This window comes from Carcharodon carcharias, chromosome 10 (genome assembly GCF_017639515.1).
Source record: "Carcharodon carcharias isolate sCarCar2 chromosome 10, sCarCar2.pri, whole genome shotgun sequence".
NCBI lineage: Eukaryota > Metazoa > Chordata > Chondrichthyes > Lamniformes > Lamnidae > Carcharodon > Carcharodon carcharias.
Window position 1 is genome coordinate 20,881,865 of NC_054476.1, and position 16,707 is coordinate 20,898,571.

General features: G+C 43.1%; 1 protein-coding gene across 2 annotated transcripts in view; it reads right to left on the minus strand.

Moving 5' to 3' along the window:
- Window positions 1–643: 643 nt before the first annotated feature.
- Window positions 644–16,707, minus strand: part of dhcr7 (7-dehydrocholesterol reductase) — a 40,886-nt gene continuing 24,822 nt past the window's right edge. For both annotated transcript variants that reach the window (XM_041197824.1, XM_041197825.1), the window contains exons 3-8: window positions 16,130–16,352; window positions 10,580–10,670; window positions 7,429–7,642; window positions 4,921–5,125; window positions 3,474–3,605; window positions 644–1,571 (exon numbers count right to left, since the gene is read on the minus strand). In XM_041197824.1, coding sequence (XP_041053758.1) covers window positions 1,107–1,571; window positions 3,474–3,605; window positions 4,921–5,125; window positions 7,429–7,642; window positions 10,580–10,670; window positions 16,130–16,352 — 1,330 coding nt within the window. In that variant the 3' untranslated portion in view covers window positions 644–1,106. The remainder of the gene's footprint in view (window positions 1,572–3,473; window positions 3,606–4,920; window positions 5,126–7,428; window positions 7,643–10,579; window positions 10,671–16,129; window positions 16,353–16,707) is intronic.

Consider the following 16,707-nt stretch of genomic DNA (forward strand, 5'->3'; position numbering starts at 1 on the left):
GAAGATCAGCCATGACCTGATTGATTAAATACAACTTTAGAGGCTGTATTGCCTACTCCTTCTCCTATTCTATATATTCTTAATTGTATTTTCTTGCATAAGTCTTGGCTTGATGAATATGTTTCTTTTTAATGGCATTAGTAAGATAAAGGGAGACTTTAAGGACGATGATGTGTGTTCTGTGCTTTCCTCAGGAGTCAGTTATTTGCACAGATTATCAGAAAATTTTGGTGTAAGTTGCTGTTGGCAAAATCGCCATAGAAACTGACCATAACATTTCAGCTAAAACTTGGCTGATTTGGTAAATCAAGGGAGTTATCCTTAGTGTCCTGGCCAATATTTATTCCTCAAATCAACATCATTAAAGCAGGTTATTAACATTGCTGTTTGTGGGAGCTCGTTGCAAATTGGCTGCTGTGTTTCTTAAATTAAAACAGTGACTACTCTTCAAAAGCACTTGAACAGTTGCAAAGTACTTGGGGACATCTGGAGGTTGTGCAAGGTGAGATATAAATGCAGGTTTTCCCTTTCTACTTGGGCAAAATCATTATCTCATTTAAAACCCATGGTTTAACAACTGCACTAAAATTGCACAGAAAGAAATTTTATGCACACACATCTAGCAGGAATTGAAACTCGATAGTCCCATTTGGGAATCATTTTAAAAATGAAAGAAGGAATATTTGGTACAGGTGAGAACATTATAGTCAGACACTCACTGATTAATAAATGCCATTACATGTGATTTATTAATCTCAGCATGAATGTGCTGATATTTACCACTTAGATCAATTGATTTGGAGAAATTATATTTAAATTAAAGCAGCACCTTTATGATGCATCATTGGAAAACTCTTGGGTTAGGCCGTCTGCTAAATTTGACCAGGTTACACAGAAATCCCAGGCGTTTTGTTAAAAATGGGTGTCTCACTTTTGTAAATGTGACCAGGTTTCTGTTATATTCAGAACCCATAAGGCCTCCTCCGCAATGTAATAGAACAGTCTGTAAAAACATGTACTTGTATATCAGAATTTGTGATGCCAAACTTTCATTGACTAAAGAAAATCAAGCCTCTGAAAGCTGTACATTGACGATATAAGCTATCCTAAAATACTCCAGGTATCAGGCGGTAAGCCACTGCGTCAGTATAACGGCTCCAGTCTTTGCCATATTTGCTTGAGCAGCGATGTTCATCTCTGATACAACGATGGACCAGCAAGATTGACATGTAAATGATATAGAAATAAGGCAGGAGGTGTCCAAATCCACAGGCCAGGCAGTAGGAAAGCGAACCCATAAGATCTCCAGTGTAGTTAAAATGACGTGCAAGCCCCCAGAACCCACAGATCATCAGCTTACTGTGGTGCCTTTTACCATCACTGGACAAGTAAGAACATTCAATGTACTCGGGCTTCTTGCCCCAAATCTTGCAGTTTCCATCTGTGCGTCTGAAGAGGTCTTTCTGGTGGTTTGTCATTCTGAAGATATAGTAGCCAACCAGCCCCAAGAAAAGGACACTGATTGCATTTGCAGTTGATAGTTGTACAGGATTGTAGACGAGGTATAGACCCTGTGACATTGAAAAGAAAAATAGCTTCCAACTTTGCAATCTTTTTAATCATAACTGCTTTGCAAAGATATTCTATACTATTAGAGCATTAACAAGTGTGAAATATATATTTTCCCCCATCTTTTTTGAGACACTAGCTAGCTTTCCATTCCATGTAAGTGAAGTGTGCACCCTTCCTCATTTGAACAGCTAAACTGTGACCCCATCTTATCAGAAAATTCGAGGCATTTAGTTGGTAGCACTCATGTCTCAGTCAGAAGATTCTGGCTATTAGCTTCACTTAACATTCTAATTCAGCAGTAAGGGTGGTCAAAATTTTGGAGGTGCCACTTTTTTGGAGGAGGTGTTAAATCGAGGTCCCACCAACCTGTTCTAGTGATTCAGGTGGGTGGATGCTAAAGATCAGATAATGCTACTTAAAAAGTAAGAAGCTCCTCAGGGGTGGACAACATGACCTCACCAAAACCTCCAAAAATAGATAAACCGATGATTTATCTTAATGCTGATCCTGTACCAGAATTCAATGCCCATGAAGCAGATGTTCAAAAGATGTGATCAGATGCTATATAAATGTGTCAATTCCCGTCACCCTCTATATATGGGGTTAGGTTCCATGCGAACACTGCTATCTCCCAAATTCTTGTGCAGACCCACAGCTTTAAAAAGACCAGAAAGTCACTTCTCTTGACAGTGTGCCCCTTTGTGACATTGTGCCTTTGGTATAAACCACTGGAAAATGAAGAACAAGACGACCCTTCATTGACATTTTTGAAGGTGTACCGATGCTCAGGTATAACAATATCTTAAGCCTCTGGCTCCTGCTCCCAATCCCTACATAGTCTGTATTCTCCAACTTTGTGAGCTTTGTGAGCTTTTGGTGCATTTCTGGCACTTAAACATTGGATTTTCCATTTCCATAGCCAATGCTACTTGTGTTGTCAGTATATGGGAGCAGAAGATTCCTTCTCGTGCTGGCTTCATTTCTGCTCCACACTTTGGGCTGGATTTAATGGGGTGCCTGATTCCCCGCCCCCCAGCCCCACCCCATTGGTGAAAAGGTCAAGGAACCAGAGCTGGTTGGAGTAAGAGGTAAGTGAGGGGCCTTGTCAGGGTGCAGGTGGGTGCTGAGGTAGATTGGCTGGGGATGGAGGAGGTCACACCATCCCCTTTGCCTGTTACTTGTCTGAGAGCTGTCAGGCTGGACAATTGGTGTAAGCCTCTCATGCTGCTGGTTAAATTGTATCAGCAGCGAGATGAGGCCTTTAATTGGGCATTAACGTACAAACATGAATTAGGAGCAGGAGTAGGCCATTTGGCCCCTCAAGCCTGCTCTGCCATTCAATAAGATCATGGCTGGTCTAATTGTGGCCTTAACTTCCCAATCCGCCTACCCCCCGATAACCTTTGACTCCCTTGTTAGTCAAAAATCTATCTACCTTTGCATTAAAAATATTCATTGACCCTGCCTCCACCGCTCACCGGGGAGGAGAGTTCTAAAGATTCACGACCCTCTGAGAGAAAAAAAATTTCTGTTCATCTCTGTCTTAAATGGGAGACTCCTTATTTTTAAACTGTGTCCCCTAATTCTAGTCTCTCCCAAAATTGGAAACATCCTTTCAGCATCTACCCTATCAAGACCCCTCAGGACTTTGTACATTTCAATAATTTTAACTGGCTGGTAAAGCTGCAGTGGGGGCAGGGACGGGTGAGTTGGCAGTGGGCACGAAGCTCACAGTAATTTACAGGCTCCCCACCTGCAAACCCGCCATCGGGAGCTGTAAAATCCAGACCTATTATTGTGCTTAAGGAATGAAAGTACCTTCATCACTCACCCAACAAAGTGAATGCAAACAAATTTGAAAGTGAAGTAACTATTGATATAACCATTTAAAATGGTTTTACCTGCAGAGTGTAAAGGTATGGCAGCCAGACACAGTCACCCCAACCCAGGTACCAGCCAAAATGGTCATGGCAAATATCGATTGTCTTCAGATACCAAGCTTCATTCCAGAAGAAATCCAGCACATAAATTGCCTAAAAATAATCAGTCACTTTATCGAGGTCACATGAAAAGATAAGAAAAATTTGAAAAGGGAAATTATAAATGTTTCATACAGTTATGACTTGCATTTATGTAGTCTCTTTATAATGTAGTATAAGGCCCCAAGGCGCTTCATAGCAGCGGTTACCAAATAATACATGATTTGGACATAAAGACAGATGACCATATGCTTGGCCAAAGAGGCAGGTTCTAAGGAGCATCTTAAAGGACGAAAGTGAGGTAGGGAGGCAGAGAGGTTTAAGGAGGTAATTCCAGAGCTTAGATCCTAGGCAGCTGAAGGCATGCTGCCAATGTGGAAATTAACTTGTCTTTGAATGATGTTGCTAAGTGGCAACATGTAGATGGCAAATAAGATTTCCCCTGCCTCTTCCTCATGGGCAGGATATTGAGTTCGGGGGTTGGGGACCGCTTGCCGATGTGTAAAATGACGTGGGATGACGTTGTGCGGAACGTCTATTTGAGGCCATTTAAAAACTAATTGAAGTAGTTAAAGGACCTGCCCGTCCAACCTTAAGGTTGGCGGGCAGTCCGGAAGACCTGGCGGGCTTCAGAAAAAGCATGAAACTTCATCCGCGGGCGGAATGAGGTTTCATGTAAGTTTTAAAAAATTTAATAAAAGTTGAATTAAAAGTGATGGACGGACATATTCCAACTCATATGACGATGTCACATGAGGGGACGTCAGGGAAATTTTATTTGTCTATATTTCACATTTTTGAGTTTGGCAGTAATCTCCCTGAGGCAGCACTTAGCCTCAGGGAGATGAGTGTGCTCTTTCATGCGCATGCACAAAAGAGTGCTCTCTCTGCTCAGGGAATCCCCCCCCCCCCCCCCCCCCCCCCCCCCCCGCGTCATAGGGAGCGCATAGTGCTTCCTGGCGGATGTCACGCAGGGTGGGCCTAAATTGGCCCACCCACTTAAAATGGTGGCACCCCCCCCCCCCCAATTGGGGGCGCCGATTGGAGGTGAGCCTGCACGCACCCGCTCCTGCACTTCCCCCCCTAATGGGGAAAAATTCTTCCCCATATCTTTTTCAAATGTTTATCTTCCCTTTTAAAAGCTGTCATGGATTTTGTCCCTCATACAGAGTCTGGTCAGAGGATTCCTACATGACAATAAAAACATAACCTCTCCTTTTGTTCTTTTCATGTCCTCACTCATACCAGACCATTTACGACAATTACTTCCACACATTGGTGCCTGCCAATGTTGTCATCCATTGAAGAGTTTCCCAGACCTTCCCACTAAGTTTGAAAACTATTCTGAGGAAACAAAACATGCAATTACCTGCAGCACATTCACCAAGATCATAGAATTGGTCACTTGACCGTAGAGCTCTTGCTGTTTGGCAGCAAAGGAAAGGTTAATAAGAGTCCATGCCACAATACCAGGCCGACCATTAAAGAATAGCTTGAAGTCAAACCACGTCCCTATCCGTGGGTTAAATTCAATTCCCATCATGTAGTCGTAGAAAAAATTCCCAGTGAATTTGCTAAAGAAATGGAATAAACATGTTAAAACTGTACTTCCCACTTTAATAGACGAGGCAATATAATACTAATAATATTTTTGTACTCTTATTTCCTTCCCTTCTTTATTAGGTGTTCATTGGCAAATTAATTATAGAGAGCTGGATGCATCTACCAGGGTTCCGTTTAAGACCAAGGCCACTTTTGTTGTTTACAACAACAAAAACAGCAACAACATACATTTAAATAGTACCTTTAACATAGAAAAATGCCCAAAGTGCTTCTCAGAAGGACGAAGAAAAATGTAGATGTGTAGACAAAGAGGTGTTAGGGGGAAGGGGCGGGGGAGTTAAAGGTTTGGTTAAAGAAGTGGGCTTTAAGGAGGGTCTTAATGGAACAACGGGAGGTGAGAAAACATAAGGATTTAGGAAATTGGAGCGTGTGCAGACTAGGTGACCGCAGGCACGGCTACCAAAGGTGGGGCAAATGGACAGAACAGTATGTACAAGAGAGCAGAACCAAAGCAGCAAAGAGTACAAAGGGACTATGAGAGCAGGGGGAAGCTGCCATGCTCTAGAATGTTACACACATAGGAAGGGCTGAGGCAATGGACTGATTTCAACATACAGAGGAGGAGTTTCAATTTGAATCACTGGGGGATTAATTAGAGCCAGTGAGGAAAGAGGTGATGGGCGAGCAGCAATATGGGCGGGATAGGATACAGGAGGGTGAAGGATGGGCAGCCAGCCAGGAGATCAATGAAATAGTCAAGTCTGGGGGTGATAAAGGCACAGATGAAGGTTTCAGCAGCAGACAGGCTGAACTGGGAAAGTCAATGCTGTGAAGATGTCCAGAGTATGGGGCCTGAAGCTCAGCTCAGGATTGGATAGAATACCGTGTTGAAAGTCAGGTTCACATTAGGACAGTTCTCAGGGATGAAATCAGTGGTGAGGGTATGGTTGCCAACACTCCAGGATTGCCCTGGAGTCTCCAGGAATTAAAGATGAATTAATCAAGGCAAACCCAAAGGAAAAAAAATCACAGAGCCGTTACAAATAAGTGCATTTTTAATTTGCATTTATTAGTTATAAAAATAATAAAGGCTCTTTAAGTGGGCATGGCAGTTGGAAATCAAATATTGAAACCTCCAGGTATACATCCAACCAGAGTTGGCAACTGCAGGTGAGGGGAGGAAGTTAGTGGTCAGGGCTGAAGACAGTGCTTAGCTGGAGGAACAAAGTAAAAACAAAAATACTGAAGATCCTATCAAGGGATATGAGGATGGTGCAGGAAAATGTGGAGGTACAAGATTAGTCATGGCGTGGTTTAATGGCAGAGTAGCCTTGAGGGGCCAAATGGCCTACTTCTGCTCCTACTTCCTGTGTCCCTAGCTTCTGATGAAAGATCATTGACCTGAAGTGTTAAGCCTACCGTCCTATCTCCCCAGATACTGCTACAAAGACGGAGTCTTTCCAACTATTCCTGTTTTTATTTAAGCTGGAGGGAGCTGTAGCTCATTCAAATTTAAATGTTGGATAAGCAGTCCCAACAATACAGAGGCAATGGAGGGATCACAAGAGATGTTGGAGGTGCAGAGTTAACTGTCATCAGCATGCTAGTGGAAGCTGGTTCAATAGCCACAGATTATGTCACCAAGGGGAAACACACAAACAAGGAAGAGGTGAGGGCCCATAGATAAATCAGGGGTGCAAACAATGTTCCCTCTAATTTTTCTTCATTGTCTGCAGCCAGTTTATTGCACCTGTACAGTACATTCAAGATTGCTGCATGGTCACGCAGCTAAGTGGAAATGTTGGTTGCAAGGAGATGCTTTTGGCAGACATGATCTGCATACGATCAAATGGATTAAGAATGGAACCAAGCTAAGGCATCCCCATTGAGCTGGACAAGGGTGGAATTGCACTGAAGGAGGAAGACTCGTCAAAAGCTGCAGAGGGGAGGAGAACTTGAAGAGGGATAATGGACCACTGTCACAGAGAATATTTTTTGGCTTTTGTTAGGGTTGCTTCAGCTGTGGGAGGGTTGAAAATCATACCAAAGTTCTCAGTTAGAGAAGATGTGGGCACGGATATAGCAACATTGGAGAGGAATGGGAGTCTGGTGATGAGGAAGTGGTTTGGAAAGTCAGAGGGGCTAAATTTGGGTGATAACAGCATCCCATTATTATTTTGTAAACTTCTTCAATAAACCTGCATGTTCAGCTTTTAAATGGAGCATTGGAGGGACAATCAATGATGATTACAGCCTGAGAACAAGATTGTCTTTGAACAATTCTTCAAAACATTTTCACAGATTAAATTCTTACCAGTCTTTTGCATTACTGGGAAAGAAGTATGCCTTTATCATTGCAAGCGTTGCCACAGCGTAGCCCAGGATGTTGGCACACCACAATAGAGGAATCCAATGATCAAACATGATCGTGGGAGAGAACCAATGAAGATAGTTGGCATTGGTAAACCAGAGCACATGGGTAATAATCCACGCCTGTAGTCCATTGACCTCATATTTATTGATCAGACCTGTAGAGTAAATACATTATTTTAGAGCTCTTGATCTTTTGAAAACAATTCTGAAAATATTGCAGTAGCCTTCTTACCTTTTCTCTAACAAATAATAGCGAACAACAACCTGCATTTATTTCATATGTTTAATGTAGCAACAGGTCCACGGAGATTCACAGGAGCATTAACAAGCAAAATCTGATACTGAGTCTTAAAAGGATATACTAGTTCAGATGACCAAAAGCTTGGACAAAGAAGTAGATTTTGAGTATCTTAAAAGGTGGAGAAAGAGGCAGAGTGACTTAGGGAAGGGACTTTCAGAGCGAGGGACCAGGCAGCCGGGTCACTTTGCCATTAACCAATAAGACCTGTTGCCATACAACTTAAGGGGAGGCGGTGACATAGTGGTATTCTCACTGAACTAGTATTCCAGAGGCCCAGGGTAATGGACTGATGGGGATCTGGTTCAGATCCCACCATGGCATTTGGTGAAATTTGAACACAATAAAAATCTGGAATTAAAAATCTGATGATTACAACCATGAAGCCTTTGCCAATTGTAAAAACCCACCTGGTTCACTAATGCCCCTTTAGGGAAAGAAATCTGCCATCCTTCTCTGGTCTGGCCTACATATGACTTCAGACCCACAGCAAGATGGTTGACTCTTAAAAATGCCCTCTGCAAAAGAGCAATAAGTACTAGCCTAGCCACTGATGCTAACATCCCATGAAGGAATTTTAAAAAAACTATTTGTAGTGTGGCTTGGCTTCAGTCCCCACACACAAGTTTTATGAGGGCAGCTAGAAATTCAAATTGGATGATAACTTGTTGAATGAAAAGCAAAAGACTATCACTTGTCACTGGTACACACTTTCAAAAGCCAAGTTTCTTTTTTAAGAACAGACAAAAACGTCAGGAGTACCCTGGACCATTCTTGCAGAGTTCTAAGTTGCCAGTTCAAAAACATTATTAGCAGTAATTTCTGTGCATATCTGCTGCTCAAAAGAAAGAAAGGAGACAGGCATACCTGTATTTATAGTGGCTCTTGTGACCTCAGGATGTTACAGCCAATATAATTTTTGAAGTATAGTTACTGCTGTAATATAGGATATGCAGCAACCAATTTGTACACAGCACACACTCTCAAACAACAATGCAAAAATGACTGGATAATATCTTCCTGTGACATTAGTTGAGGCCTAAATATTGGCCTGGGCACTGACGGGGTGGGGGGGATACAATTCCCATTCTTTGAAATAGTGCCATGAGAACTTTATGTCTCTCTCTGAGAGAGCAGGCAGGGTCTTGGCTTATGGACACAAAGATGGTACCTTGTACAATAAAGCACTCCCTCAGTATTGCACCGGAGTGTCAGCCTAGATTTATGTGCTCAAGTCTTTGGAGTGGGACTTAAACCTACAACCTTTTGACTCCAGAAGCAAGAATGATAGCAGCTGAGCTGTGGCTAATTCTGCATGAGATTAAGGGTTTTACACCAAAAATAAAGAGCTGTTGCATGTCGATGTGTGATCTCAAGGGTCCATTTGGGCCTCACCAAAATAACGCACTGGTGCATGCTGAGCTGTACCACTCAATGGGGTGCAAAAGGAGTGACCATAGGCAAACCTAATTCAAATCAGTCCAATTGGATTTATTTAATTATGAAATGATTCTTGAAATAATCCTGACTTGGGTAGAAAAACAAATATATATTTGCAGCTTGTGCCGGGAAGGCCAAGTCTTGTGCCACTTCTTGAAGGCTCGCTCAACACAGAATTACCCCCAAGATCACAGCGATCCACCCATTGACCAAGAAGGACAATGATCTCAGCCGACATGACCATAACTATGCTGAATGTTTCCCCATCAATCTTCTGCAGGGTTAATTATTCCCCCAAAAACAAGATGAAGCATGCTTCCTTTCATGGTCCTTACTGTGGTACCACATATGAACATACAAATTAGGAGCAGGAGTAGGCCATTCAGCCTCTTGAGCCTGCTCCACCATTTGATAAAATCATGGCTAATCCGATTGTGGCCTCAACTCCACTTCCCAATCTGCCCCCCATAACACTCGAGTCCCTTGTCAATCAAGAACCTATCTAACTCAGCCTTGAATGCATTCAATGACTAAGCCTTCACTGCTTTCTGAGAAAGAAAATTCCATAGAAACCTGGATGTATTGATATACTCCTCATCAACTGCCATGCAATCAAAATGGAGTCAGAGTACATATGGATGCACTTTGCGAATTTGATATATTATGAAAAGGCAAATATCTACTATAGAACACAAGCAGTCACTTTCATGTCCAAATGATTAACAGATCATAGTTTTCCTTGGAGAAGAGAAGGTTGAGAAGAGATTTGATAGAGGTATTCAAAATCATGAGGGGTCCAGACAGAGCAGGCACAAAAAAACTCTTCCTATTGGTAGGAAGGTCGAGAACCAGAGGGCATAGATTTAATATAATTGGCAAAAGAAGCAATGGCGACATGAGGAAAACTTGCTCACGTATCATGTGGTTAGTATCTGGAATGCACTGCCCGAGAATGTGGTGGAGGCGGGTTCAATCGAGGCATTCAGAAAGGAAGAATTTGTAGGGCCACAGGGAGAAGACAGGGGAGTGGCACTAGATAAATTGCTCTTTTGGAGAGCCAGCACACACACACACAATGGGCCGAGTGGCCTCCTTCTGTGCTGTAATCCATTCTGTGACGTTAACAAAACCAAACTTTGTAGCATTAAGTCAAGTGGAATCACACATTTAATGCACTCAGGCCAAAGGCTTTGAATAAAAAGAAATCCTAAAGCATTATTCCTGAACAAGATTCCCACATTTCCACTACAATGGCCATGTCCTCTTATCCTTGTTGCTATCAACAATCTTGCAAAATAATCTGACTTGGATGTCTTTTATTGTAAGACAAAACAAAATGAGAGATGAATCTCACCTGCAGGCGTGCATGCCCCATCTTGCACTCCACCAACATAGCCAGGCAGGAACTTGTGACAAACATCAGGCACAAACATGTACAAAAACACCTAAAAATTCATGCACAGAAAAAAAAAGTCTTAGTAATTGGCAACAAACCAGTTGGAATGGATAATTTAGGACGATTTAACTGCACTGCCTGACAGTCTTCTCAGCAGTGGGCACTGCTGGTGGATGGGAAGGAGAGATATTAACAGAACCTATTCAGAAACAACGAGAATTGTAACTACTATTCTAAGGGTATCAGTGGCCAGCAGCATTGCACATGTGTTCTTGGGAGGAGTGCTGTGCATTCAGGTCATTATACTTTAAAATCTTACCTTGTTGGGCATGTCCTAACAGGTAGGCGGATTCCTTTTAAGCTCGTATAGAAACCTGATTTTCCTGAGTTTACCCTGCACTGGCTTCCTCAGGACAAAGCAATATTGACCTGCGGGCTCAGGTAAGTCATATGGGCCCTCATTTGTACACCTGAAAAGGATCCCTTGCCTATTGCAGGCGTGGCAACTGCACACCAATTTTTTTGGCCTTTACCAAAATGGTTTACACTGCACTTCCATCTTGTAGTGCGTGTATGCTTCATGTCTAACTGATTGGATGGTTAGAAGGCTGCTTAGTGCCCAATAAAATGGGCTCTATGCAGCCCAATATATTGGTCGTTTTCTGCTCAGTGGTTGTGGTAAGCACACTATTAGACTGATCATTGAATCAGAGTCAATCCCACTGCAGTTCTGTCTGATCCAGCAACCTAAAAACCATCTCTCATTCGATAAAGGGTGCCTTTCTAACATGCAGTTAACATATGTCCCCATAACCTGGGCTTCCTTACCAAAATTCTGGTTTATTAAACAGCAAATTTAAAATAAAAGCAAAATACTGCGGATGCTGGAAATCTGAAACAAAAACTGAAATAGCTGGAAAAACTCAGTGGGTCTGACAGCATCTGCAGAGAGGAGTACAGTGTACGTTTTGAGTCCGTATGACTCATCAGAGATAACAAATTTAAAACTTGTCCTGGTCCATCCCATGCTGATGGTGATAAGTAGCTCCCAGACTATATGAGATGGAAGATTTTGCTGGTAAGAACGAGGATCAGCCTTGCAGGGTTCCATGTGAGGCCCAGCATAAGACCACAAAGAAAACAATTATGACTGTTTTATGTGCTTAAATGTGCCGCATCAAAACCTGTGTGAGAGTCTGTTTATGCATTGGATTGTAGTTGAAAAATTGTTTAAATAAAAGATGTATTTTTTTAAAAAGGCAAATGTTATACTTACACACAGAAGTGCAGCAGTTACAGACTACGACTATGTAGATTTAACTGCTGGATCTTCTGAATGCAGCTCATGGAGGGATTTTTGACAAATTAGTTTTTTGATACATTTACACATTTTGAGTTTTTTTTTAACCATAGCATTCCTCTGCGCTTTTGCCTTTTTAAAAATTTAAAGAGTGACAGCAGTATTCTGATTCTGGGTGACTCAGTGTACCCTGTGACTACAAATTAGCAAGTAGTTTTTGACATGGTTGTGGTCATTCGAGCTCTACAAAAGTATGCAGGACTCTCAACGGAGACTTTCAAATGGTCAAAGCAAATTTGCAACCCTCTTATCAATTCTGTCACACCAATGTAAAAGTGAAACAAGATCCATAGTTACAAGCTTGAAGGAGAAGACTAAATAAAAAAGCAAGATTTATTTTGTTATTTCTATCATTTTAAAATATGACGGCAAGTGCTTGTGAGGAAGGAGTTTCTGTGGTCGACCAGCTCAAGCAATACACCACATTGCAAATCACTGTGAAAGAAGCTGTTGCTCAGCAATCTAGTTTAAACATCAGCTGGAGCACAGACAAAAAGAGTGCGTGAGGGTTTGCAGGGATCAAAGCTCCAAGTATAATACAAATACAAGGTAGTGTCTGCAGTCTGGACTAAGTTTGCTAATTTTGAAACAGCTTGCAAGTGAGGATTATTTTAAAAACACATCAAACTATCTTCCACGCTCTTGCTCTTCCTCTTTGTCACATGCACAAAGCTTGCCTCCACTCAGTAGAGACCACAAAGTGCTGCTCTATTGCCTTGTGTTCTTAACCCCACACACAGAACTTATCGTAACAAATAGATGGCTGGTATCTCTTGCTGCCGCAAGAACTGGGAGGGCCTGAAAATTTGGTGGGTTGGCGTTGGGTCTGGTACCCAATGCCTTCCTGGCTCCATTGGAATTAGGTTCTGGGTGGGAAGGCTCATGATCGACCTTCCCAACCTGCCTCCACTTGAGTCCCTTAAGTGGCCAATTAATGACCAGCTCTGGGCCTCTTCCTGCCTCGTTGCAATCTTGCCAATGCCAGCTGGGCTGGCTGATATGCAGCTTGCATGCCGAGTAAAATTGCGGGCTGCATGTCAGCTGGAGTTGTTGGGGGACGGTCCCTTGATTACTAATCCGTGCATGATTGAGGGCATGGACATGGAGTAGGGTGGTGGCTGCTGACAGCCACCCACTTGCCCTTGTTGCTGACCCTCATGCCCCCCCTCTCCCCACGACCCCTATCCCGCAAGACCCTCACCCCATCCAACAGCACTTCACTTTTTCCTGGGTTGCCCCTTGGTCCTGGGACTCTGGTGGAGGTGGGGGGTGTTGTTCCGACCACAGCCACAGCCTCCTTTGTGGTACTGCTGAGTGCAAGAGCTGCTGGCCTCTGATTGGCTGGAAGCTCTTGACGGGCAGTAAGTTGTCTTTCCGGGTCCTCAGTCTAGAGGAAGGCCCACCACTGTCCACTTAACTGCCTAATGGGCAGAAGATATGGCACGCCTTCCTCCTCAGAGTCAGCGCCACTTTTTAGGTAGCAGGCAAGACACCCGCTGAGAAAAGGAGATTTTGCCCGATGTATAAACCTCCTTAAAAAAGGACAATCAAGATGCTTATTCATTGCAACGCCTCTCCCGCAATAGAAAGAGCCTCTCTTAGTAATGTTTTTAAATCAGTCTCAAAATTATATTGGAATAGAGTGATTTGGGGTGGAGAGCCCTCCCAGTCAGGAACACTGTAGCCCGTGGAAAGCTGCTCCCTTTCACCCCGGGAACAATGGCCACCTCCACATCAACCTCCAATCTCATCCTCCTTGTCCTCACCAACCAGCGCACCCACCCTCGCCCCGCCCAACACACTCCTTCACCAGGCATGCCTGGCTGGCCTGGGTGATCTAGGAACCCACTCACCTCATTGTGAAAGTAGGGTCCAAGGATCCACCCTCTCCGCTGGGTGCAACCCCAGCTGGGAAAATTCCAGCTTCCATGACAACACAAATTAAAATACAATTCATGGGGTACATCAGAGGAAAGAAAACTGGCACAAGGGCAAGCCAATCCACTTCCCTGGAATCTTTCTTATCACTATGAATCCACCTACTCATTGGATAAGCTCATTGCATGGACACAGACCCTGGGACATGTTGTTACAGAAGGTTAAGTGTGAGTAGCTTGGATCTGCACAACTTGTTCTGTGGGATGCTAAAAGTTACTCAAAGATAGGCCCACATGCATCCTTTTAGATTCTTTGGATAGGTTGATTGCTGCAGAAGACATGATGAAGGCTAACCTGTTCTGGTCTACATGGGGTCTGCATGTTGTTGAAATGTATCAGATTCAGTTGTGAGATAGACCTTGACTATGTATAATATTGCAAAATGGGCAATAGTGAGTCAGGACCAAGTCAGGATCTGCCCCATGAATTCCTCAGAGGGCTTCATTCAATCTCATGACCCACCAATATGTGCTTTTATTATTGGAGAATAGTTTTCTTAACATTTTTATTGACACATCAGATTATAAGCCATTGTCCATTTAACTAAGTCAATCGGCTTGTTGGTTAATGGGTCCCATCTCCTAACATTGGGCAATTTATGAGCCTTATGCTTGCACCTTAAAGCCAGGTTAGACCCTGTTCAAAGGATTTATTGTTGGTTGGTTTGGACATGTTTGGCTCACCTTCAGGGCCTGGCACAGCCCTTTCACTCCCTAAGTTTTATTTGGGACTCTCTTCCATCCAATCTGTGAATTGTTGAAAGAGTTTTCTCCCTACAGATGCTGCCCAACCCGCTGAGTGTTTACAGTATTTTCTGGTTCTTCCTCAATAGATACAACGAGAAGATTTTATGGTCCCCTGAGGGTGCAGGTGGGTTTACAGGTGGTCAGGGAGGGGTGCCTGTAAAATTCTGCGGATTAATTTACAACTGCCTACCCAACCATCCCTGACCTCGTCATGATTTTACAAGAGGGGGTGGTGCAGTGAGAAAGATTTAGAGCAGCCCACCTGCCTTCACCCTTACTGAGGACCTTAAGTGGCCAATTAATGGCCACTTCCTGCCCTGGCCACAATTTTTCAGCCAGAGGAAGCCTCGGGCGGGAAAGCGGGTAGGCGTGGTGCCCTCTTCATGGGCCCCTCCTCCAAGGTCTCGCCCCCTCCCCTCATCACAGCCCAGGTTTCTCCTCCCCCCACCTAGCCCCCACCGGCCGGCAGATCTCAGAGGCCAGACATCCCCCCCAGGTGACTCCTCTGTGCATTAAATGGCTGCAGGGCAGTTGTCCAGAACAGGGGCAAGTTTCCTGCTGACTTATTTGATGGCGGGATGGGAAACCAATGTTTTTTTCTAGTTCATGCATGGGATGTGGGTGTCACTGGTAAGGCCAGCATTTATTACCTATCCCTAATTGCCCATCAGAACTTGGTGGTGAGCTGCCTTCTTGAACCGCTGCAGTCTCTGTTGTGCTTATTGTGCCTTGCCATAGTAGTTTAGTACAACTGAGTGGATTGCCAGGTAATTTCAAGGGGCAGCTAAGTGTCAACCAGATTGCTTTGGGCCGGTAGTTACATATAGACCAGGCTGGTAACGATGGCACTTGGGGTTTTATGACAATCTGGTCATTTCATGGTCACCATTACTGAGACTAGCTTTTAATTCTAGATATATTTAATTAATTAAATGTAAATTCATGGATGCCATGGTGGGATTTGAGCTCATATCACTGGATTACTAGTTCAGTAATAGAACCACCATGTTACTGTGGCCTTATTTTATAGATTTTCTTTGTTTTTAAAGTAAAGGTTTTTTGAACACCTTTGAATAATTACATGATATCCTGGTAGCAATCTTAACTACAGGATGTTTACGGACACCTATTGGACATGTTTTTGTACAAGCTGTGCTTTACTTCCCTTCATTCCTTCAAAGTAATAGTCTTACTGAGGTTGCCTTGTAACTAAACATTCTTTAAGTCTAACTAAACACATATAATGAACTGTCTTACCCACCCACAGGCGATTCATTCTCCACTGAACAGAATAGCTCAACTTGGTCAGGGCATCAAAAAGAAATTGTGTTTCTTTGCCCGCTGAATCAGCATTGGGCAGAAAACCTAGCCCTAAAAAGGGGAATTGGAATATCTTTTTGGCATCAATCTGTGGAATTATGTCTGTACCACCATTTTGAGACAAGCCTACGAACAGAAACTTACTTGAAAACAGACCCAGATGGTGTAGATTTTAGCAGCTGTCCAGCTGAAGGATGGGGCTCGACTCCAGATGTCACTGACACTCATCTTTCCAGAGTATAAATCAAGGGGCGGACGAGACAGAGCACATTGGTACTGGTCACAGCACATGACAAAGTAGAATACAATTAAGGGAGCACAGAGGAGGAGAAAGATAATGGATACCAGGGAAAACCAATCCACCTCCCTGAAAAAAAGCACAGGCAGCTGTTAGACTTTTTTTCCAAGTTGAAAAGTTAATTTGAGAATCACCATATAAGAGCAAGAAATGGAACAAGTCAGGTGTATGAAATCAATAAAACTCGGAAACGTGAATTCATTGTACACTCTGAAATGCTTGGTACCTATGGATTTTGGAATTTTATGGATTATAGGATGTTACTTTCTCCATGGCAATGCCTCGGCCAATTCGAGTCAACTTGCCAACCAATCAGCACCTTTTATCCTGTGGCGTAATTTGTTGTGATTGTTTGAAATTTGGCATTCTTGTGTTTGTCCTTGTGAGTGCAAGATGAAAATCTTCAAAACATGTCTCTCTTTTC